General features: G+C 44.2%; 3 protein-coding genes across 4 annotated transcripts in view; 1 reads left to right on the top strand and 2 right to left on the bottom strand.

Annotated features, from left to right (window-relative positions):
* cyth3b (cytohesin 3b) overlaps nucleotides 1-5,510 on the top strand; it is a 22,410-nt gene extending 16,900 nt beyond the window's left edge. Inside the window, 4 exon segments of the mRNA XM_040191796.2 lie at nucleotides 617-693; nucleotides 1,278-1,349; nucleotides 1,510-1,664; nucleotides 3,360-5,510. Of these exon segments, the coding sequence (XP_040047730.2) occupies nucleotides 617-693; nucleotides 1,278-1,349; nucleotides 1,510-1,664; nucleotides 3,360-3,432 (377 nt within the window). The 3' untranslated portion in view covers nucleotides 3,433-5,510.
* A 190-nt stretch (nucleotides 5,511-5,700) lies between these two features.
* Nucleotides 5,701-13,150, bottom strand: cacng5b (calcium channel, voltage-dependent, gamma subunit 5b). Its single transcript, XM_040191799.2, has 6 exons — nucleotides 12,993-13,150; nucleotides 11,394-11,607; nucleotides 8,964-9,050; nucleotides 8,378-8,518; nucleotides 8,156-8,301; nucleotides 5,701-7,208 (listed from the first exon to the last, which is right to left on the bottom strand). The coding sequence occupies exons 2-6, from the start codon at nucleotides 11,587-11,589 to the stop codon at nucleotides 6,948-6,950; spliced, it is 831 nt and encodes a 276-aa protein (XP_040047733.1). The 5' UTR covers nucleotides 11,590-11,607; nucleotides 12,993-13,150; the 3' UTR covers nucleotides 5,701-6,947.
* A 738-nt stretch (nucleotides 13,151-13,888) lies between these two features.
* The window catches only part of prkcab (protein kinase C, alpha, b), a 69,133-nt gene continuing 57,956 nt past the window's right edge, over nucleotides 13,889-25,065 (bottom strand). The window contains exons 8-18 of one of the 2 annotated variants that reach the window (XM_040191790.2): nucleotides 24,878-24,971; nucleotides 23,424-23,453; nucleotides 21,481-21,621; nucleotides 21,183-21,356; nucleotides 20,555-20,646; nucleotides 20,192-20,254; nucleotides 19,412-19,550; nucleotides 18,738-18,818; nucleotides 18,380-18,487; nucleotides 17,431-17,571; nucleotides 13,889-15,936 (exon numbers count right to left, since the gene is read on the bottom strand). In XM_040191790.2, coding sequence (XP_040047724.2) covers nucleotides 15,772-15,936; nucleotides 17,431-17,571; nucleotides 18,380-18,487; nucleotides 18,738-18,818; nucleotides 19,412-19,550; nucleotides 20,192-20,254; nucleotides 20,555-20,646; nucleotides 21,183-21,356; nucleotides 21,481-21,621; nucleotides 23,424-23,453; nucleotides 24,878-24,971 — 1,228 coding nt within the window. In that variant the 3' untranslated portion in view covers nucleotides 13,889-15,771. The remainder of the gene's footprint in view (nucleotides 15,937-17,430; nucleotides 17,572-18,379; nucleotides 18,488-18,737; nucleotides 18,819-19,411; nucleotides 19,551-20,191; nucleotides 20,255-20,554; nucleotides 20,647-21,182; nucleotides 21,357-21,480; nucleotides 21,622-23,423; nucleotides 23,454-24,877; nucleotides 24,972-25,065) is intronic. The other variant, XM_040191792.2, reaches the window with a different exon arrangement.

A 25,065-nucleotide genomic window follows, 5' to 3' on the forward strand; every position in this document is an offset into this window, starting at 1 on the left:
AGCCAATGGGGTTTTACCCCGTTGACTAAAATAAAACTAAATGAACAAGCCGAGTCGGCAATTATTTGTCAGTAAGTTCGCGTAAGTCATCATTTATGGAAGGTGAAAGCGAGGAACAATAGTGGTGGTTGATTGTAATCACATACTACTTATTTTTCTACGGGCTCAACTGGCTGGGTCTGTTTTCAACATCCACCCACAGCAGTATGAACTTGAAACACAATGTGTGAAACATCTATTTTTTGACATTGACACAAGAACACTTGCTTATGGGAATTTAACACACAATGTAAATGCAGTGTTTTGGGTTTCCACGTTGCTTGATGATAATGTGATGACGACTTTTTTTTTTTTTTTATACAAAGGAACCTAAAATACGTCCGTGAACCAATGCACATACTAACCCTACTTTAAAATGTACCGCTTGGTGTTTTTTTCCTGAAAGTCATATCCATACTGGAATAGTGATGTAACCCTTTGCACAAAAAGACGGAGTGGATGTTGGCCGGCTTCATTAGCGAGTGTCCCCTTCCCGTTCTTTGTCCCAATAGGAGACAGTCAGTCTGTCACGTTGGCTTTTGTGTGACTTCCTGTCCCCTCTTCCTCTTCCTGTCAGGCGGCCGAGTGAAAACCTGGAAAAGAAGGTGGTTCATCCTGACTGACAACTGCCTCTACTACTTTGAATACACAACAGTGAGTGTCACGCTAAGGTCACGTGTTGCTTACATATCTGCTGGTTTACACTCCACTGATACTGTCTGGTATAAAATCCAGTACGCTGGAGGATTCAGACTTCAGTGCCAGAACAAATATAGCTGCATTTTTTTCATCATGAATTATTTGTTTGCACTGTGTCTGTGTGTGACTGTCACCCTCTGTAAGAATACGTTCAAAAGTGCATTGTCGAAATGTTTTTGTCATTGCCTTGGTGTCCCTGCTGGGTGCTGCATCAGCACTGTTCTCTCTCTCTAGCCTGCTATTATCCTTCAGGACACTGTCATCACGCCCCGTCCTCTGGTCTGACTCACACACATGATCTGCTGCGTTTAAGAGCAGTCAGGACGAGAGGAGGACGAGAGGAGGACGAGAGGAGGAAGAGAGGAGGACGAGAGGAGGACGAGAGGAGGGGAGAGGAGAGGGGGCGATTTCCGTGCTAGCAAAACGTATCACAGAGGATTCGTCCTCTTTACCTGAGCTCACGCCTCCACATGGGTAGTTCCCTTCTAGCTTGAATTTACTCGGTTGTTTTTCTCCCTCCTCTCATGTTTCTCCTTCAGGACAAGGAGCCTCGTGGGATCATCCCACTGGAGAATCTCAGCATCAGGGAGGTGGAGGAACCGAGGAAACCTGTGAGTTGTGCCTCATTAGAGATCTCACCCTAAGCGCATGCACCAAGTATCTATTCTTTTTTAAATGTTGACTTTCTAAGTACATCTCTTCGTCGGGCGTGCAGGCTAATGGATCACAGTTGCACGCCATTGATGCCCTGCTCTCTCTCCGCTCCCTTAGAACTGCTTTGAGCTCTATAATCCCAATCACAAGGGCCAGGTGATTAAAGCCTGCAAGACGGAGGCAGATGGGCGCGTTGTCGAGGGCAACCATGTGGTGTACAGGATATCGGCTCCCACGGCAGAAGAGAAAGAGGAGTGGATTAAATCCATCAAGTAAGACTCCTCACAAGAGCACTTAAAAGCAAAAACAGTTTGATAATTTAAGAAACATGTTTTTTTGCAGTTAGCATAGATGGTTTGTTTACCTGAAAGTTCCATGTGTTCCTACGCAAACCCGCAGTAAATCCCCTTGTTAAGCCACAATCTGTTTTTAAGAAAGTAAACATAAAATACACGGCGTGTTAATAAGTGCGCTTTAAAGGTGCTGCTATGCGTACTTTATTACCTCTGGATTGAGCCCAGCCGTTTCCAGTCTATATGCTGAACTACCGGAAACCGACCGGCTGCTGCTCTTCCTTAAGTGAAAAGGATGGTGGTGTGTTGCCACTCAATAATGGTTGTAATGCTAAATATATTAGTGACGGGGCATCATGGACTGTAAGACCCAGGAAATGTACTGACACCTCTCTCTGTATTGAGTATTACAATATTCTATTTCATTAAGGGGTGTGGTTTGCTGTCCGTCAGACAGCGTACATATTACGTACTGTTACTGTTCAGTGAGGAGAACCTCGCTCCCTGTCAGGGACCTAAATGTTGCTCTCTAATCACCCGCGTAGAGGATGGTGCAACATCTAAGTCTGAGTTAGCTCAGCAGAACACTAGTATACTGTAACATAATGCAACCCCCCACCGTTTCCATACTATCAAAGGGTTTGCACTGGGGAAATGATGAGGGATTAGTCACTGCTTCGAGCGGCCCAGGCGTGAGCCAGCAAACCCAGCGCTGCCATCCAGGAGAGGCAGCTCCAAACTGGGCTGACGGAGCCACGGAACCACGGAGGCCAACAAGCTTGTGCTTCACCAGAGGGGGTCCGGGGGGACTCGGGGGTCTGTGGAGATGAAAGGGGTTTTATGGAAATGGTGATTTTGTGGAGATGATCACAGAGGCAACGCTGCATCTGCTCGACTTGAGTCAAAACCCCACAGAGCCCGATGATGGTGGAGGAACTGGGTCAATGGGGAAAGTGGGCTCATAAATAAATGTGATCTGTTAGTGAAAGTTTCATCAGGTTTTACATTTTGTTGAGGGCAGAAATGTTATTTTGCATTAGTCACAGGAGCCTCGCTCGGATTCACAGTTGGGCTTTTGTTTCATGAAATTGGGTTGTGTAAAATGACAACGAGTGGTGCAGAAAAGCAGGATAGTCATCAAATACAGATTCATTCTCCAGCGCGTGGCGTCGCAAAGGCAATCGGAGATATCCGCAGTGGGGGGTTGAGCCTCTTCTTGCTTTGTGCTGGTGCTAACGCGATTTAGCAGCCGTGAAACTGGGCTCCTCGGTGGAGCCCGAATGGATTCCTGATTCACTTGCTCTCATTGTGCTCTGCCTTTTGCATCGCTGCAGGAAAAAAGGGCCAGCGAAAAGAGTCAATCATCTTGAGCACATTTGTTCGCCCTCCTTCAGACCTTTCAACCTTCAGAGTAGTGAGGGGGGAAGTTTGGGATTGTGTCTTTTAGCCAACCCGAGTACCAAGAAAGAACTAGTGAGCAGGAGGGTTCCTCTTCAGAAACCATGGAAACCAAACTAGGTCGTTGCACAAACTCTTTTTTTTTTGATGATCTAGCTAAAGAAGGGGTTTGTATAAATGTGCCAACATTTCCATATCAAAGATGCTCAAGACCCTCATCACATGTTACCGTATTATTTATTTTGTCACTGTCCTTTTGATTGACCTCTTCTCCAGGGCCAGCATTAGCCGAGACCCCTTCTACGACATGCTGGCCACCAGGAAGAGACGCATCGCCAACAAGAAATGAAGCGGGAGGGTCTTCTTGACCCCCGTCTTTCCCTCCATCCGTTGATGAACACACGACACAAACCACGCCCCCCGGAGAGATGCCAAAACCCCAATTACACAAACCTCAGTGTCTCTCCTGGACTCTCCACAAGTCATGTGCCCTCGCTGGGGAGACATCACACAGCCCACTGAGGGGATTGATCCGCCGACTCTCTCACACACCAAACAACCAACCGGGCCGATCTGTTTCTCCTCCATCTCATGCACACCCCCTACCTCTCCCTCTCATGGTCATTACATGTTCCAGGTCTCCCTAAAGCACAACTGCCACGTTTCAGGTGCAAATGCATGTATGTGGGTTATTATAGGCCAATATGTATGTATGTGTGTGTGTGTGTGTGTGTGTGCGTGTATATATATGCAGTGGTGTGCATGCTATCAGTGCACACAGTATCTACATTATGGGTGCGGAAGCGAGCGCTCCGACCACTGTGCTTTATGAAGACGTCCTAATTCGAAGCCCGAGTGCAACGTGAGGATGAGTGGGGACGTCTGGAGGCTGGAGTTGTGGGAAGAGGAGACAAGCGGACATGTTTGGGAGGCGGCGAGTCGATCTTGCGCAGCATAAGCTCACCTGCGACGTGTCGCCGTCGTCTCACTCAGGTGCTGAATTCTTCTGCCACGTGGCTGAAGCCGTCTCAGAGTAAGCTCAGAGAGCGGTGCTGGCTTACATTTAGGTTCCTACAGACGTGTCACAGGCTTGAGTCAGCTGGGCTGATTTCACTCATTTGTGTGCAGCAGAGAATTTTTGAAAATGTGCATACTTTTTTGTTTTAGTTGCTTAGAAAAGGAGCTTTTGCCGAGGTCTGAGATAATATTTGCGTTTTGGACTTGGAGTCGCAATCCGTATGAGAAGTGAGCACAGGTTGATTTGGTGACATAACCTTGGTTTAAAGAAGGCAACAGCCAGTGAGGTTTAATAAAATAAAAAAAAAAAGTCAATAATTGTAACTGCAATCTGATTTACTGCTCATGTTCTGATCTCTTGTTCCAAAATGTGAAAAGAATCAGAGGCCAATAACAATGTGGCAGATATCCATGTTATACAATTCAACACAGTAATGCTGGATCAGATGCATGCGTGTTTTCCTGTGAACCCCTGGGGCATGTTGATCCAGCTGCCAATGAAAAGTAATATCTAAAAGCTGCTTCCAGAATGTGGAAACATATATTGGCGATTGCAGATTGAATGCTGACCAGAAAGGAAGTCAGAATGGGGTTTCTTAAGGACTTCAACTTTTAAAAAGTCCACCACGCAGGCTTTATCTACGGCGACGCACCGGCCCAATGGGGTACCAGTCCAATTAAGCTTTTTCTCCTCTTGTCTGTGGCCTATATGAGTGAAGGTCAATGTGCTGTTGTGATCCTGTTTGCAGTTGGTTCGTAATCCTAAAGAATTCCTGCTTGCTTTTGTGTTCCTCTTTAAAAAAAAAAAGCATATAAATAATAACCAACTATAATTTTTGTATTTATTTTAATTTGTGAAATGGTTTAATACTATCTGTAAATGTTAAACAATGTATGCTTAAGTTATGTATGTGTGTGGATATATAATGTGTAGGTTTTTCTGGTTACTTTGTTGTTGTATGCACACTCTGTGTAACATGTCTGAGCCAACAGGCAGACTTTTGCTGAAGTTCGGGGTCTTCTTTCAAAAGCCTTAAACATAATCATAAGAAAACATGAAGATGATACTGGTCGATAGCCGGGACGATGCTCCTTAAAAAGCCATGACTGACAAGTGAGAAAGAAGGTTGTATTTATGATGATGATAAAGATTCTAGTGAAAATGATGTTTGATGTTAATGATGATGATGATGCTAATTCTATCAATGAGGATGATGTCAAAAAAACTATAAACACCAGTAGTTTTCTATGTGATTGTAAAATAAAAATGAAAGCCTTGTGGTCAGGGCAGAATATTATCTTCTACTGCCCCGCGTGGGCTCATAGTTACATTAACTTTTATACTCTCTGTAAAAGCTATCGGTCACGTTGTACATTACGTGTATCTACATAAAATATACATAAAGCTTACAGCAGATGTACGGCCTATTTATTATTCATGCCTGACTTGACCTACATGTGTGAGAGATATTTTAGATGTCATCAGTGAACGCTCAGGCCATCCTCCATCGAGCAGAACAACAGTGATGGGTCCAACGCGGTAAACGGTAGATTACTGTAATACGAGAGGGGATGAGAGAAGGGGAGAGGGCGCCTTCTACTGGTTTTCCTTCGTTGTTTTAATTCAACATCTACATTTATGACTACAAGACACGTCCATGTAGTCAAGCTGGATTAGAGAAGATGAAGCTTTGCAGACAATATATAATAACCCAACATACACACTATTTTGCACACATTTAAAGCCTTACACAATGTAATACAAGCCCTTAATTTAAACTTTTCGGACAATACTGGCTAAAGTGACCAGGTGGTTGATGAGCGTGTGGTATTTCAATGGCAGTGTTGAGCAAACAACACTCAGAGGGTTTTGATGGTAAATAATGTGTGTAAAGAAGCTAACCGCTAACTCGGGCTCAATAACTGCATAACAAATGTGCCTACCAATGTCTGTGATGAAGCAATTACAAAAACACTATATTCACAAACATGTAGATTAATGTAATGAACATTTGCTTAATATTTTTTTTAAATGACCAGTTTATACACTGAGGAGTCGCTCGAACATCATGTTTAAAAAAAAACACAAGGCTTCAGCACCAATTGTGCGCTTCACTGGATAAACTAAAGATATGAAATTACTCTTAAATACTATTTAAATTCGGTTTAACTGTGATTACAGATGTGAATCTCACAAAGTACTCAGATTCTCTGGTTTTGTCACAAGAACTGTAACAAACTGCAGATATAATGTTACTCTAAAAACGCTGCCCCCCAGTGCATACGTGTAGAATCATTTGGTTATGTTTGGTTTTATAGACCTTTACATCACCACATAAACACGTATATATACACACACAAGTATATACATATACATATAACTATATATGTATATATAATTACACTCATACAGATATATCTCTATAATCAGATACTTATAACACTGTAATGTCCAACCGCTGTACATATTATATACAAACCCTAAAACAAGTTAGAGAAGCAAACATTTCCATCATATCTCACTGTGTTAAGATGTCGGAGACTAAACAGAATCTCTAAATAAGATGCAAAGCAACATGCAAACAAAAGAAACAGCAGGCTGGATGCTTGTTGCCGGGACGCATTGAGCCTCAACCTTCATTGTGGCTTCATTGCATCACACTGTGCGGCATTTTGTCACAGCCGCACACATTTCCCTCCTGCAAAACCGCAAACTCACAAGCAAATAACTTGAGTTGTAACTTCTCCTTAAAAGAAAACTCACAAGGGCCCTGCGTGTCCCCATTTGATCCAGTTGCCCTTCAGTTGCCCTTTGGGTGACCTTCAGGTGACCTCTGCCCCCCTCCCTCAGCAGGGCGAAGAGGAGACTTGATTGTAGTCGGGGCATTTGAGGAGAGCAGGGTAGCTGGCGCTCATCTGGAGAGACGCTTCGCTCGAGATGTCGGAGGGACTTCGCCCACGCGACCAGACCTGCGGGTGGAGGAACTGGCCCGAGTGGTCGGAGCAGTTGCTGAGGCGAGGCCGGTAGAAGCTCGGGTGGCGAGGCTGGTAGATCTCCTCTGCCGAGTAGCGCTTCATGAACAGGTACACGGACATGACGCCTGCGCTCTGCGGAGGGACACGAGGGCTTTCATACGAAACAGAACAAAATTGTGGAAATATACAATTTTTCACGGCATATAACAGTGGATTAAATGTTTAGATTGTGATGGTTTCAGTTAGGTCATGTTCAAAGTAACTACCCAAAGTGCTGTACAGCATATATGCGTATATATTGGTACGGATATTAATACTACGTCTGTCAAATGGTGATTCAGATTCCACGTGCGACCACTGGAGAGCAGTAAACCCTCATGATTCATCATCTCCTCTGAGGTTATCTTTGCCTTGTTTCCAGTGAGTATTTAGGTAGAATAAGCTTAACCACGACCTGCCTGTCTTTTTAAATGTCATTCCGTGATTCTTCTTTCATGGTGTATTTTTTCTTTGCGTTTCCTTTTGCTGTTCCTGTTCCAGTCTTCAGTGAGTGTTTCATACTTCAAAACCTACCGACAAACACTTTTTCTTCCCACTCCTCAGTGTGCTTGATACTAAGTGTCAATACAGATACAATTGTAATTCAACACAGAAGTCAATGACAGATCAGTTCTATTAATTTGAATTAGAATGTCGGCATGTCTAAGAAAATGGAGGAAAAAGGTTATTTCTTTCTGGGGATTGAATGCTCATTTACACCCGAGAAAATGTAATCTTAGTGTCAGACATTTCTGCTTCCAATGTATCGGCATGTTTTTTGATGCAGAGAAAAAAAAATCTAACGCCTAATATGCAATAATTTAATTCGTTATCTAGCTTTCCTTTTATCTACACTAAAGTAACGTGGTAACGTGGTCCCGTTTAGGTGCGTGTGCGCGTAACTCAATATTTGACTGCACATTTCATGCTGCATGAAATATGTGTGTTTTATCATCTTTGGACAATGGTGAAAATAAGTGTCCTTAAGTGAAAATGTGTAACATCAAAGCCACGGCTGTGCAAGCTGTCCAGTCGCTCACCTCGGTGAGCAGGAAGGAGATGGCAGCGAACGCAAAGGACCAGCCGTACTTGTAGGTGAAATAGGTCTCACTGCTCCGGGTCCTGTTCAGCATTTCATCATTAATGCTGGAGATGTACAGCACCAGGCCCACCACGAGGGCCAGACCTGAGAGACGGAAAACATCGCTGTTAGATTAAAAAACAAAACAAGGGGGGGAGGAGGAGAGAAGATCAGAGAAGACCTGAGAGGATGGAGAAGATCCCGGACACGAACGCCAAGATGGAGCGGTGAGGCCTGACGTGGCCGATGTTGTTGAGGACGAAGCCGATAAACATGAAGAAGAGGCTGACCAGCGGGAACGGAGTAGCGGAGCGGATCATTTCTGGGGAGAGGATGAAAGTGGCCAATTGAAAGCCCCAAAACGAGAGAAATCTGAGATTATCAGCGTGAAATGAAGGGCTGTTCGGTTGGTGAGGAAGAAGGAATATTAATAATTATAATAAAAGATCAAATGAAGGCAATTATCATCTGCACCTATGCCAGATTTTTTTCCAATCTTGTAACACTGACTGCAGTGGATTTATCCTTAGCTAAAGGTTTCACGCCCTGAAGGGCAGCTGAGATGGATTGTCTGGGAAAAGGGTAATAAGTATTCTTGAGAAACAACTCGAGGGTTCGGATGACTCACTCTCATCTGTCTGACTGCGTTCGAGTGATCTCCGAGCACAATATTATTCCACAAGTTCTTTGCCCTGAAAATGCCTCCGCCTATTTACGGGAACAATCTCAAGGGGGCGCCTTGAGTTATTCGGCCTGGTGTCACTCACTGAGCACATTTACTGTGGACTCTGACGTCAACTGGACGTTCATGGGCATGATGAAGGCCACGGTGAAGCAGCGACCGGACTCGTCACCTGAAACGGAAGGAACACAAAAACTTTGAGACCAAGCTGAGGCAAGGACGAGGAGACGTGGCAGTATGGTCCATGGAGGGAATTGTCCATGGAGGGAATGGTCCATAGAGGGAATGGTCAATGGAGGGAATGGTCCATAGAGGGAATGGTCCACAGAGGGAATGGTCAATGGAGGGAATGGTACATAGAGGGAATGGTCAATGGAGGGAATGGTCCATGGAGGGAATGGTACATAGAGGGAATGGTCCACAGAGGGAATGGTCCATAGAGGGAATGGTCCACAGAGGGAATGGTCCATAGAGGGAATGGTACATAGAGGGAATGGTCCACAGAGGGAATGGTCCACAGAGGGAATGGTCCATGGAGGGAATGGTACATAGAGGGAATGATCCACAGAGGGAATGGTCAGTGGAGGGAATGGTCCATAGAGAGAATGGTCAGTGGAGAGAATGGTCCATGGAGGGAATGGTCCATAGAGGGAATGGTCCATAGAGGGAATGGTACATAGAGGGAATGGTCCACAGAGGGAATGGTCCACAGAGGGAATGGTCCATGGAGGGAATGGTCCACAGAGGGAATGGTCCATGGAGGGAATGGTACATAGAGGGAATGATCCACAGAGGGAATGGTCAGTGGAGGGAATGGTCCATAGAGAGAATGGTCAGTGGAGAGAATGGTCCATGGAGGGAATGGTCCATAGAGGGAATGGTCCATAGAGGGAATGGTCAGTGGAGAGAATGGTCCATGGAGGGAATGGTCCATGGAGGGAATGGTCAGTGGAAGGAATGGTCAGTGGAGGGAATGGTCAGTGGAGGGAATGGTCCGTGGAGGGAATGGTCCATGGAGGGAATGGTCAGTGGAAGGAATGGTCCATAGAGGGAATGGTCAGTGGAGGGAATGGTCCATGGACGGAATGGTCAGTGGAGGGAATGGTCAGTGGAGGGAATGGTCAGTGGAGGGAATGGTCAGTGGAGGGAATGGTCAGTGGAGGGAATGGTCGATGGGCAGGAAGGTGTTCTGTGGAGCGGAAGGGGGAACTGGGAGCAGGTGTGCATGTTGGCGGGGAGGTCAGCTGATGTTAAAAGGTTTAAAACCCAGCGAGGACTGCTGCAGGACAATTCAAGATGTCAGCCAAAGACACAAAAAATGAGGGAAACCGTTCATTATTTCAATGTACTGGACTTATGTTCCTTTGTGAGTCAGATGAAAAGATTGATGCTGCTCTCCAATTTGCAACTGAAGCCAGTTGCCGGTTAGCTTAGCTTAGCATTACAACTGTAAATGGGGGGAAACAGCTAGCCGGGCTTTGTCTGAGGGTAAAAACGGTCTTTGAGACTCATTTATTGCAGATTATATATATCTCCATTGATTAATCTGTTACAATATTCAATTTCTTATTTGGAATCACTCCTTTCCAGGAGTCTCCACAGTTTGCCTTGCAATATTACATGGCTCTTATCTATAGCAAGTTGTAGATCGGCTTATTTGATGAAATTGCACTTTCTGTTCTTTTGTGTCTGTGGCGTCTTATGGTTGAAATATACTTATTGTAAGTCGCTTTGGATAAAAGCGTCAGCTAAATGACATATAATGTAATGTAATGACTTGAAAAAATGACATTTCGACCCTGACAAATCGGGCCTGATCCTGGAAGAAACCAGGAGGTGTACAGACAGGAAGAGGTGTGCCGCATGCTGATGATGATTTACCTGCCTGTCACACGTCGAGTCCTTTACGCTCTAATGACTGAAACACTAGACGTGTGGCATCATTGGCACTTCACCCCCATTTAATATGCGTTCCTTCAAACCGCAATGTCCTGTTTTCCTCGAGTCTTCTCCCCCTCATACAGTATGTGACATCCGACAGAGGCGGCTACACAGTTATTATTATCACATTGTCACGTACAGACACCAGCTGGAGTTAACCACCAGCTAATTATGCAGCACGATAAGACGACATCTTTCCCCGGAGACTTGTGGGTTTGTGCGTATGTACGCAGGTGTGTATGTGTGTGTGTAATGTTGCGGGACTAATTGTACACTGAATGCACCTTGTTTTACATTGTGAGATGTAAAAAGATTGTGAAAAAGGGAAGAAACACAAACAAGATTTCTATTGCTCTGTTTCTGTTTTCTGTGACTCCGCCACATGTACTCCACGTTTACTCTTTCACAGACACACACAAGTAATTGTGAATGTCATTCTGTGTGTATTTCGAAGCTGAGTGATGTAGTGACGATGCGTCAGCGTGACAGGATCATCATCTCGCTGAATTTTCGGGTGAAGACCACTCCGCAATAAGTATCCGTGCCCCTCCCCACCCCCCACCTCGTCACTCACCGGCCAAGAAGCAGACTCTCCAGAGGCCGGAGTGCAGCGAGGTCCTGATGGCGAAGCTCTGGTTCAGCGGCATAATGACGCCCTCCTCCAGGTACAACCAGTAGTCGGTGCCGACCGCCACTCCCAGCAGCCCCAGGCCGCTGATTGCAAACACACTGCTCAGCAACGTCAGGGCCTTCCTGCTGCACGTGCTCATGGCGACAAGAGGGGGGAGCTTCCGGCAGCAAATCAAAGAAATGTCCAGGGGGCAATCCGGAGGGGGAGAGGAGAAGACAGTGGCTGGTTACAGGCAGAGATTTAAAGGAAGGTTGATGCGGGGAACGATGGTGGGGTTGTAATCAAACAGGTGCTTTTTGAGTCTTGATTAACGTGTTGGGGGGGGGTCTACTACGGCGAATGCAAATTCTCACCGAAACAAAATCCAAAAGACTGGGGTTTTGTCATGTTACAGCCAGGAAATTCATAAAAAGCCTTCACAAGTCAACGAGACCAATGTATGATGTCATAGTTGGACATCATCTGCAGTGACAGGTCGATGATTTCATTTCCATTCAGGACACACATGTGAACGCTCTCTGGACAGTGACGGAGGCAGGATTCAACTAGAGGACGTACCCTCAGGAAGAGGCTCAATTTAATGCTTCACTGAATTATGAAACACTATTTTGGGCCCCCAGACACTGAAGAATATCTATTATACCAAATAATAAAACGCCTTTCAGTTTCTTTTGAAGGTTCATTTAAATCTTCCATAAAATGCAATTTTCAACTTGCAGGCTCAACTCTCTAACCTTTAAGAGGTGTCATCCCTTTTGTTTTTTTAATTTACTTGCGTCCTTATTGTCAGTCCTTATGTGCGGTTTTATTTTTTCATTATGACCTTGTGTCACAATTATGCGATTACCTTGTATGAACCTCTGGGCCACCGGGATTCAGCAGTATTATTCCCCCTAAATACATTTACCCAGTTTTATAGTGTTTGTGGAAAGAGCTTCCCTTTTATATAATAGAAAAGCCATCAAACTATTATTTAAGACATTATTGGTGTGCAAACAGTTTGAATACAGGTGAAAAGCTTAGACACCATGATCTCAAAAAAAGAAGTCACGACTACATCACCTCATCATACCTTATTCTAGTGGCTTCACTGAATATAAACATCTAGTGTATGTCAATGTGTCCATGTCTATTCCCTATTAAAAGGACCCTTCATTAAGTCAAAAGATAAAGTCAAAACAGTAGAATTACTCACGCTTAACATCCTTTAATCCGTCAATGATCAATGATCTAACTGTCGTTACTTTCACTGTCATTTGACCTTCTACCACCTTCTTGCAGATCGGTCGTCTGTGCAGTTATTTTAGTAGGATTAGGAGTATAATGTAAAAATAACAGCACTTTGAAATCACAGTTGTACCAAATGAAATACTTATCTTCATAAGATCACATAGCAAGATGTACATGGCAGGTTGTTGTAACAACCACAATAAAATCCTGAGCAACCATCAAAGTCACTGGTGAATATGTCAAACACAACGTCTAGTCCAGTTTGAGAAAGTCCAAATAAACAGTCAGCAAAGTGCAAACACTTGTTCCTACCTGTTTTCCTCACGTCTCAGCGCGCTGCTTCCTGCACCTGAAGCAAATATGGTGCTGAATTGTGGATTAACAACTGCAGGGAACGACCGCCTGCTTTGTCATTGGCGACTTTGGCTACGAAATGACGCGTCTCTCTGAGGATTTGGTCACATCTCCCTTCAGAAAAAGTGGAGCCGCGAGAATCTTTGAGGAGCAAGATGATGCAGCGGTGCGTCAGTGCAACGCTCTCCAACCAAGAGAGAGAGCTGCTCCACCGGCTGAGTAAAAATACAGAGGGGGGGTAGGAGAGAGAGAGAGAGAGAGAGAGAGAGCTTCAGGGCCACAGACAGCTCCACTCAGACCTGACAGGAATTGTAAGCAATAATGCAGATAAACTAAAATATCAAGTAACGGAAGTGCCTGCAGGTCACATTCCTTCACACGATCAATATCAGGGACTAGCTTCAGTGTGCTTGGCTGTGAAGAGTCCGTGCAGTCCGGTATAATCCAGCCATAACCTCTGCCTTAACAAAGATAATGGGTTTTGATTGACACCGTAGGAGAGGTTTTGACTGCAGTAGTTAGATGCATTGGATGGTCAGGTATACTGATTAAAGTAGTCTGTTTGCCAGCAGATATTCCAATGTGGCATTTGTTGCTTTTGACAGTGTGATCCTCTCACACTTGTTGAAGATTCCCACATGTAAAGTCCTGAAAGTGCATCATGGGATATTGTTTTTCTTCCAGACATGAGGTATGCAAAAAAACCATCACCACAATAGTATACACATTAAATATAAGTGGAGCCCAATTTTACATCAAGAACAATAATCAAATCTAATAATACAGACATTATAATTGAAGCTGTCATGAAAGTGAACTCTGACCCCCTTCCAAAATGAAACGGAGATGACTGATATTTTTCATACTTTATTTATACACAGTATCATCATACCACACTGAACAGAGGAACAAGGAGAATCAGGTTAACAAAAGCAGGGGCAGTGAAAGGAGACACGTATAAACATCCCTGTGGCTCTAACTGTAGTGGGGCTTCAGCCTGACGTGTTCTTCTCTCTTAAAGATTCTCAATGTGAGACATGTAAACATTCAGGTATCTCTTGTCCGTGAAAATCTCATTTGGTCCACATATGACAGCTGGACGTGTCAAGTAACTAATTGAGGGGCTGAGAGTCAGTTTGGCGGTTTTATGAAACATCCTCGTCGTGGCGTCGTGTGCCTCAGTAGTAACAGCAGTAATAAGAAAAACAAAATACCACACATTGGCAACAGGGAACAAACAAGCCAACAGAAGCATTTTTAAAGATATTTTCTCTGGTTTATGATTCAGCCTCGTCAGCCAAACACGCCGGGCTACGCGATGAGACGATGAGTAGAAAAGCGCACCGTGCCCGTTGGTTTGTCTTGGTTTGTGATCTCTGTGTCATGCAGGGGGCTTTTTGCATGCTTTGATCAGGCCTCGTCTCACGCATGCACACAAAATACGCAGGAAGGAAAGAAAAAAGAAATCCTCCCACTGCACCGTTACTGGCTTTCGAATTTGTGAAGAAGGAGTCGGCCGCGAGACGATCAAGGCAAGAGGGCATCCAAGCGTTTCACGCACAGTAGGTGCTGCATATTCGCCATGACACTGAGTAGTAGAAAATAATGGATAAATAGTGGAAGTACATATAACAAGGTTTGCTGATACCAAAGCTACCAAAGATTCAGCCAAACGTTATATGTATATAACGTATATGTATACTCTTGTTAGGGGTAAACTAAACATAGAAAGGTTTCAATCTACGGTAGTAAAAGCACATTCAGTTTGTTGTATAAAATCTGCAAGTAAATGATCTTTTTGCAACATCTCTTTGAAACATATTTACAAAAACAAAACAAAAGGTTGACATATAATTGAGGGGTTTCTGCAACATAAGACAAGAACAAAACTTTGTTTCCTTAAACAATTCCAAACTTTTTCTTTAGAATAACACTATCCAAAACATACAACAATTATATATTAACATAGTTTATATTGTGATACTAAACTTTACAATGAAACCAGACGTGTACTGCATCCTAGAGTCTACGGCTCATACAGAGTCAGAAAAAAAGCATGCAACAGAGATCTGCTTTGTGCATATGGGAATAGCATGTTTGTACGTAAAAACACTGTCTATTTGATCCACAGTTTTCTGACCCCATAAACTGAACTCCACCGCGGTAAAAAGGCAGGATGTGCTTTTGTGTTGAGTTTGATAAACGGTAGCTCCGCACCCTATAAAGCAACACATAGAAACGGGGGTTTTAGTGTGCTGGGAAGGCCAGAGGGAGGACAAAACTGCATTTGAATGTGTTTTTTTTTCTCATCTTCTACTTTGGCACTCATGTAACAGTACACTACCTCTTTTTTTTAAGTATATAAATATAAAATACACGTGTAGCGGTTCAGAAGTAGATAAAGAGCAGAAAAATATGTCCGTTCTCGCCGTGCATTGCAGCTCGCCGCGCGGTGATGTGATCTTATAACACAACATATTCAACTGACAGACACATTCATACACAAGAAAAAAGGCTGCAGGTTTGGATAAACACAGATTGTGTACATAATAAAGAATAAGGGACGCTAAGGGGGGGGAAATAATGCAAAAATATCAGTGCCTTGTCCTTTTCCTTTCCACACCGCTGCCCTACCCCCCCCCGGTGCACGGATATCGATAAGCAGTAGACCGACTGGTGAGGATGATCGGAGTCTTTTGACAGCGGGGTCGTGCGTTGTGAGTCCGGAAGGATGCTCTCATACGACACTGTGCAGGGATGGATGGATGAACTGAGCGTTGATGTAGGAGAAGCCCGCAAACTCGCTCTGGTCGATGTTGGCGATGACAAGCTGGTCGGGAGGCGTCAGCACGGGCTGCGTACGCGTGAAGAACTTGTCAAAGTTCTCTGCTCCTTTGCCGCCCTGAAAAAGAAATTTAAAAAAAAATGCCAGATGAAATGTTGGTAGTGGAAATGGTGTGTAGCCCGGCGGATATTTGTAATCAGATTAGAAGCTAACCCTGAGCATTCACAGTGGAGGTCGGCAACATCATGTCATGTGTCTCCCAGGCTGAATATGTACTACATGCATGTTGTTGTGTGTCATGCACAGTTTCCGCACGGTCGCGACGCTATTACAAGAAAGCGAGACCAAATCCCTCAGATTGGGTAATGAACAGCAAAAGGAAAATCAGCGGCGTGCGGACGGATTTCAGCACCTGCTGTCTCAGGGAGAGCGATCAGCGTATAAGACATTTCTGCAATTTGACAGAAAGCCATAAAGCCTGAGATAAATCCTTTTGTTTGCAAATCCCTTCAGGCCAACTAATGACGCTGCGTGTGAGCTCACGAATGTGATTCGCCACACAAAGCCCTTCTGAATGGATGGATTCACATTTTGCAATGTTTTCTTTCCCGCCCCCCCCTTTGTGAATGGAGATGGATACATCCGCTGTGCAACCCTGCATTTATTGTGGGCCTTGTGTGGAAGCAAAGGGAACTTGGGAGAGCTATTTTTAATCCTGGTGACAGCGCTGCGGGCGCTGGGAGCAGCGCTGGGAGGGGGCACGCAAGGTTCAACAAACTGAGAAAAAAAAGGTACGTATACGATAAGGTGCACGTTGGATACACACCCATTCAAAGACTTAATCAGGAAGTATCTCAAATGCTTCCACAGTGATGCATTGAAGAGTCACGCAGATTGATATTTCACAGGCAATTCCAAGCAAATTTAACAGGAGCGCGAGGGGAACAAACCCCAACAAGGACAACTAAACTAAACTGAGGCCAAGTCCCGGGAGTATGGAGACGGAGGCGAGACCAGGCCGCTGCGAGTTCCATACTGCATGAGGACTATAGATGAAATATAGAATACGCAAACCACCAAGGAACTCTTGAAATCAACCTGAAAGGCCTCCTCATTCATTTCTTTTATTGCGTGTTTAGAAATTGGGTCGTCATCCATCCCCTCTTTCTGTCTCCAGCATCATCCACCTCTTTGAACTTATTAGTCATTACTCCCTGGCCCGAGGCGGAAATGATTTCAGGATGGTCGAAAGGTTAATGTGTACAATCTTTTAAATGAATCATCATGTTTGACACCTACCCTCTCATCTCACTCTAGTTATCGGCGTTCAGTGGATGAAAGTAATGCCATACCCAGTTGAAAGCAACAAAGGAATGCCACTAATTAACTCTTGATCAAATCTGCCGTCCAATAATCTTGTTTCCTCCACAGAAAATGTGACTTGTCAATACACGTGTTTGATGTAATCATTAAGCAGGACTCTTTTCTGCCAATATCAGATTACATGTGATTTTTGCATCAATTGCATTTGCTGGATTGGCTCAGAGCAAAGCCGAGTATAATATCATGGCACATATCAACAACATATCCTCCGCTCACGGCGTCACTCACCACTTTGGGTTTGAATGGCGGCTGGATCTCTCTGTTGGCCAGGCGCTCCCAGTCGATGCGTCTGAAGAAGGCCTGCTCCCGGATGTCCCTCTCCCCCTCCGAGCCGCAGCCCAGGCGCTTTGACGGGTGCTTGGTCATCAGCTGTTGGCAAACAGGAGAGGAGGGATTAGAAGGTGGGACAGGTTTGGGTGCTGCAGGAGAGGAAACGCTAGAGAAAGTGAGCATCTTTGAAGCTGGCAGTGTCAATTTCTCTCTTCATTTGAGCTTTTCTTCTTCTCCAACATCATTCTGCAGAGCCAGACCAACACTCTTCTGTTTTTTACGCTTCCAGGTTTAAAACAGGGGCAGGAAATTGCGCTGCCTTTCCGTAGCAACCTATTTTTAATTTTAAATCAATTTTTTGCAAATGCCATGTGAAGTGAATAATACGGATAAGGGTTATCTCCTTTGTCAGATGAATGATATTTCTGGTGGTGGCCTGCAGCTACGGGCTGTAAGGTGACGCTAAATGAAGGTGGGGCGTGCTATCAAACGACTGCGCCTCAATCTTAATGGAATCTTCTACTTCTTAAATTGACTTTAAAACCTAATTTCCTTGTTGGTAAATAATAACGTCAACCGTGATGCCGCTTCGCTGTGTTGATATCGCGTACAGTGATGCCCGGGTACTGAGGTGAACAGTTGCCGGCTTGATAAAGGACCATTTTTGAAAGCCCTGGAAATTGTAGATTTAGATAGAAAACGGTAAAAGACTCAAGTTTAATCAACTGCTGTCAAAAAAGCATCCTCTTCATTGCAAGAATTCTGTTTTCAGGACCTGTGTGCTTTCCAGCTTTAAATCTTGCATGTCAAAACTTAAAAAAATGTCAGTGCAGGTATCTCACCGGCAACAATGACATTTGCTTGAAGTTATTACCGTGTTAATTGCATTTACTTGAACAGTACTTACTCCCTTGCAGATGGAAACAGCTTCTTTAGACATGGACTTGGGGTAGGACACGTTGTGCTCCATGATGGACTGGAAGAGCTCATCTTCATCTTCTCCATCAAACGGGGGCTGAGGAGCAGGAACAAACAAAAGGGGTTGGCTTGGGGTTTCTTCTCTGAAGTTACTGAGGTGAGAAGTATCGGCATGTGAGGTGTAACATCGCCGTCTTGCACTCATCAATGTTTTTGTTCGACCTTTTGAGGTGATGGTAGTTGTGTTTACTGCTTGATAAATGACTTTCATCGAAATGGATGGACTTAATGAGGGATGAAAACTTAAAGAAGACACCCGATGGGGTAAAAGAAAAAGAACATATCACCTGTCCTGCCAGCATCTCATACAGAAGAACTCCATAAGCCCACCAGTCCACTGATTTTGCATAAGGCTGGTACGCTATGATCTGAGAAAGAATAACCAAACACATTCAGACGCAAACACATTAGACAAGGGAGGCAATGAACAGGCCCGTTGCTAAAAAGGTCTATTTATCAGTAAGATATGAAGGCTTTATTCCTGCTGCCAAGCGTCACATAGAACAACAGTAACTGTAAGACATTTCTCACCTAAACTGCCAGTCAAGCATACAGCGGGCTATTTCGAGCTGCCATAACAAAGGCGCTTTCTCCTACCAGCCAATGTGTCATTCTTTACCTTTGCGTGATTATTCATAAAATAATCACGCAAAGGTAAAGAGCTAAATCACAGCTGCAGGAAAGAGGAAATGCAAATGTTTCCAGTTCACAATTGAACCACGAGGTGATATGTCTTCTGATTAACTAGAGCACGCTGCCGTGGGTTTGTAACCTGCGAGGTTTATTCCGTGGTTCCCGCGGAAACGCATAACAATAGTTATTCATTGTGGTAGTCTTTAACTGAGAATGGACTATTATTGAGAATGTAATATCGGCCACTGTGCAGTTAATAATCATCTGGCAGACGTCTCCCACAGGTGTTAAATAAACAAATAAAACAGCGCCACGCTCTCATCGTCACCTCTGGAGCGATGTAGTCCGGGGTCCCGCAGAAGGTGCGCGTGGACATGCCTTCGTACATGTTCTCCTTACACATGCCAAAGTCGGCGATTTTGATGTGGCCCTCGGAGTCCAGCATCACGTTGTCGAGCTTCAGATCCCTGCGGGCACAAAACGGGGAGCGAGCTTCATCTGTCTGTGCTTGTGTTTCATGTCTGGGCTCTTCGTTTTCTTCGCCTCCTCTCTCTCCTCACTTCTGGCAGCTCTATCCGTCACCCAGTGGTGTCGGGGTGCCAAACACATGCAGAATGGATGCGAGCTGAAGAGGGACAGGGTGACCTCTGCATCCGTCGGGCCTTTATCACTCTCCTCTCTAGTTTTTCTGGCATCAGGGGGAAGTAGTTTTGTCCTCGTCTCCTTCCTAAAGTAATTTCTTTTTTTCGATCCTGTCCGTTATCTCCTGATCTTATTGTCCTTTGCCTGCTTCAGCCATCGGTCTCTGTGTCTGCGTCCTTGTCTAAACGCCTGTATAACGTCCTTCTTCCATTCCCCGTATCTTGAGCTTCTTTTCCTCCCCTTACACCGTCTCAAAATAGTTTCCTGCGTTTTGCTTCAAAGACTCTCAACTCCTTCTAACATGAAGACAACAGTACATTTGTTTTTTCTTAATCTTCTCCTCTGAAGTAAAATATAAAACCCTGAAAGTGTTTTTTTTTCTTTTCTTTTTTGAGCAGCAATGGCTCAACGGGAGGTGAATGTGCTGCGTCATTACGTAAAACTGGCTTCTCTCTGACTCACCCACCTGTAGATGATTCCCTTTCGGTGTAAGAAAAACAAACCAACTGCAATCTCTGCAGCGTAAAACCTGCAGAATGAAAACCAAGAGAATGAATGCAAATCTTCTTACAGTTTCTAAGAAAAGTGATTCTGAAGACAAGAATGCGTTACACAAGAATCAAAAATATTCATACATATTAGTGCAACATGATGCTCTGACTATGAACATCTTCATTAAACATCTCCCAAGTAAAACCATCTTAATAAAGGATGAACGACAACCCATTCGCACACAAAATGTCCAAAGTTTAGCACTTAATAATCTGTCTGGTACAGTTCTGCTGTTTTGTAGCTAATTATCCTGATTATTGTAAAAACGTGTCCTTACACTGCCTGTGGCTCTTTGAATTTGCCCATACGTTGGATGTGATACATAAGATCTCCGCCGTTGATGTACTCCATAACAAAGTACAGCCGATCCTAGATTTGAAAAAAAGAACAGAGGTTATTGCCCAAAGAGCAACTTCACAAGGGGAAGGACAGTATGCCCAAACTCAAACGAACATGGCAATACGCAGAGTCATGTTTAGAAAGTTAACTCGTATACATAATGTATCTGAGCACCACCTTGAGATAAATGAATGGCCGTCATGATCCTTTCTCTCAGGTCTGCAGTGTGGCTGGATTTTAAACCACCACGCTTTGATCAGTAAATTACTTTTTTTATTGAAGACTCCTTGAGTCACCCTGTCTGCGTACACAGAGGACGTCACACTGGAGACTTTGTATTCATGCGTGGCCTCGGCTCAGTATCAATTTTCTCTGCAGGGGCACCGGTAAGAGAGTGTGAATAAATGTTAGTAGGGAAACGCCAACCAGGCGGCCGTGGAAGGACTTTGAAACCTTTTAAAATAAAGCAAAGGGATTTTTTGGACTGCGTGTCGGTGGCCGTTCTGCAGCTGTGCAGGAAACACGCTTTACAAACAATCGTGTCTTCGGCTGAAGTTTCCACACACCACAGTCTGGAAGCAGGAGTGCAGCTGCGTGAGGAAGGGCGGTTTGTCCCTCTGGGCCAAGACCCTCTTCTCCACCATCGTACACTCAACGTCGTCATCCTGGATCACCACGTCCTTCTTCAGGATCTTGATGGCATACAGCTCCTCCGTCGACTTCATCTCCGCGAGCATCACCTGCGAGTTGATGAAGAGGGGACAGGTCAAAGGTCACAGGGAAACACAAGAGATGGTGGGCGCATTTTAAAACGGCAAAAGAAATGCTTTTATGTTTTTATGTCTCTGCGGGCTCGGCGCTCACCTTGCCGAAGCTTCCCTTCCCCAGCAGGGACAGGAAGTTGAAGTCGTTCAGTCGGATGCGGTCCATGTTACCTGATGGCAGGCTGAACCGCCGGTGGTCCGATGGCGTGATCACTTTCTTACCGTGGCCCAGCTTGGCTTTCTGTTGTATGCAAAGTTGAAAGTGCTATTAAAGTAAACAGTATATTCAACATGTATCTGTAGATGCAGTTGCATTAACAAATAAAGCATATATAAATGGAAATAATAAGAGTGGACACGTAGCGCTTAGTCAGTTGTCATGCTGGTGTCTAACAGCTGGTCTGCAATCAGATATTCACATCTGGCTTTGCTTTTTTGCAGTTTGCAGCCTTGTGGAGCTTCATTTTTCTCAGTGAGAAGAAAGTGTTTGTCAGCTTTTAATCCAAACAAACCACAACGTAATAATCCAGAAAAGCATTTTGAAATGTAGTACAAATGTCTATCTGGATGGGTTGAAAATGTAAGAACCAGAATCAAAATGTTTTTACTACGTCAATGATTAGAAATAGAAATGTAGAATAAAGGGATTAAACATATTGCTTATTGACAGTGCGGGATATTTTATATTTTCAATCCTATTCAATCATATGACTATATTTTGCGTGCTGGCCCATTACCTTCAATCTTTAATACTTGATGACACATGTTGTATTTGTTTAGCAGTAATTTGAATCTCGATCTGCTACAAAGTGCTGGATGCACCACCAGCTTACAATGCATCACAATGCATTCATGTCATGACCAAATCTATTTTAGAGAGGACGTAGTGATTTATTTTCTTCCCGCTGACAAGCCAGACATCCTCACAGATATTCATCAGGAAGGGCAGTGAGCACGTAGTAGCAATTTGTAGCCAAATATGCAACAAAAATGACACTTAGGTTTTGCTGCTGATAAGACATCTCTCCATTTTGACGGGATCATAACCCCAATAAGTCAGTTGCCTACTGACACAAACACTTCTTGAAACTTCTTTGTGCATGTCAACACTACACAGGAAGGGTTTTACATATCTCGCAGAAATTACATCATCATAAACAACTCACCATAAAAAGAACAACACATCGACCTTCGTCAACCACGCAAAAAGTACGAATAGCAATGTCCGAGTGGCCACACAGAACACAGCCACGACAGCAACACATGATACCAAAACTAACGCTGCCACCGTGTGGGGGGACTCGGCATGCACACAGAGAACAGCCTGTGTGCGCTTTCATTCAGACAAATACAGTGCAGAAGTGTCCAGCCATGCTTCCTGCCTTCTATAGTCCAGACCAAAGGCAGACTAGTAGAGGGGGGGTGTGGGGGGGCGCTGTGGACCAGACTCTCAGCCAAAGAGCAGCGGGTGTGAAGCTGTCTTGGTGGTAAAGATGATGCCACTGAGAAAGGGCCAGAGTGCTGGTAAAAACAATGCTGTGTGTGTAGTGATGGAGGCGTGTATGTAAAAGCTGTCATATGCAGCACTTTCATTAAAATTCTTTAAGTATTAATGGTCAAAACTGATTTTTTTTTTTGAGCCGGGGGAACACGAGCTGCTTTCTCTTTCTCTCTGCTTGCTCTTTTTCACTGAAAAGCAACTTTTGCACGGGTCACTGATGCTGACCTACGCAGGAGGTGCCTGAAAATCCCCTAAATGTTTGACCGAATCCTTTATTTAGTATTCAATCGGCCCCCTTTCAACTGAATGTTCACATGTGTTATTAAGCATGAGGAAGAGGAAAACGGTTAGTATGTACGCTTGTGAGGTGTTAGAAAAATGTGTATAAAACAGCAATCTGGTTCAACTCTATGCCATTGAGAGCATTGGTTAGTAAATCAGATTGATTTGTGGAAGTCCAGCAGAGATCCACAAACAATCCTAACACGATAAGTAGAGTGAGCGTGATGCAGAAATAGAGACGGAGCAGGCAGAAGAGCTACCTTGAGATAGTGGATATTTAACTGACAGGCCTAGAAGAAAGAAGAAACTCACTCGTTAGTGCAGTCAGAGGTTAGCGTGTGTACGCGCGTGCTGGGAAAAGAAAGTGACACAACATAAACGTGGACAGATTTGACGAGCCATTATTTTTGATTTGTTTAAATTATTCATCCATTAGGGATAAAAACCGACACAGCTATCGCTCGGAAACAACGCGCATCCTCTTTTCTGTCACATCTGGCTGCGTGTCTGTGTCTTGCCCCCAGTTTCCACGGCAACCGCGGCGTCGCGCGAAGACGCTATCGCCTCGGAGGAATGTCAAGGTCAGCGATGCACATTACGGAGAGAAGGGGAGAATTAAACACAAGGAAACTCGGCGCCGTGAGGACTGCTGCAGCGAGATGACATTTACCTCTCAGTATTAAAATACCTGTACGCGCACACACACACACACACACACACACACACACACACAGTCGCACATTCGTAACGCTGCCCTCGCTGAGATGAAATTCTTTGCACTTGATTAGATTGAAATGATTTTTATACCATCCAGCTCGGGAGGAGGTTTGAAGTTTTATTTAAAGCACAGTAGTTTTATTGTGTCGCAATAACAGAAACCTCGCAGCAGGTTCGGCCACTAGGGGGCAACAGTTAGCTGCACGGAGGAGTTCCTTAGATGTGGTTAGATAATAACACCATGCTGGTGTATTAACATGATTCAGCTTGACTTATCTACAGTCGCCCCTACAATACTGTTGATCATTTCAAAGGAAGTGCTGTTTTCTTTAGTTTTGAAGGTTGTTTTTCCCGGCTGGTTTTTTGATGGATAAAGTCTCCAAATCTGATAAAACTGAAAAACTAAAAAAGTCAGTTATATTAATTCTTCACATTATCATGAGCAGAGTTCACGCTTTACATAAACAAAGAATGCAGTTGCTGCTATAAACAATTGAATAATCATGACATTTTATAGTAATTAAAAAACAGACTGGAGTGGAGTGGTCAGAAGAAATAAGACTAAGCAACTGAAATTAATAATAAAAAGATGACATGTTAGAAAGTAGGACATCAGTCTTATGGTGCTCGTCTGGTTTAATAGGAATGTGAGCTATTTTAAACAGCTATTTTTGGACTCTACCTTCTTTATTACATCTCAGTCATGACCCACTGTAAACAAAGTATGATGAATTATAATCCCTCACATAAGACTTTCACTCACTTGTTTCCTTTCCTGAATCAATGTAAACTTTCACTGTAAACGCAAACGGGGAAGTTCCATCAAAAACAAGGACCGTTTGCTTTGTTAACGCATGTAGAAATTAATCTCCCTCTCTGACACGCAGGGTGAAAAGCACGAGTGAAGAACAGCACCAGGTTACCATGGTGACAGAAAGGATGAAGTGTGACAAAACAAAAGGGTTCCATCGAATGTTGTGATTTCAGTTGACCTCACCTCAAACTTCTGTCTGAGCTCCAGGTTGACGTCGTCCATCTCAGGGATGGGGACATTGTAGTACTCCCCTTCCTCCTGGTTCAGCAGCTTGTACCTGATAGAAGCAACACAAAAAGACGACGGAGGAAAGTTATTTTGGTGTACTTTCCATTCAACATATCGCGCAGCGCTGCACTTAACGTCCCTGC

The sequence above is a fragment of the Gasterosteus aculeatus genome, chromosome 11, assembly GCF_964276395.1.
Source record: "Gasterosteus aculeatus chromosome 11, fGasAcu3.hap1.1, whole genome shotgun sequence".
Taxonomy (NCBI): domain Eukaryota; kingdom Metazoa; phylum Chordata; class Actinopteri; order Perciformes; family Gasterosteidae; genus Gasterosteus; species Gasterosteus aculeatus.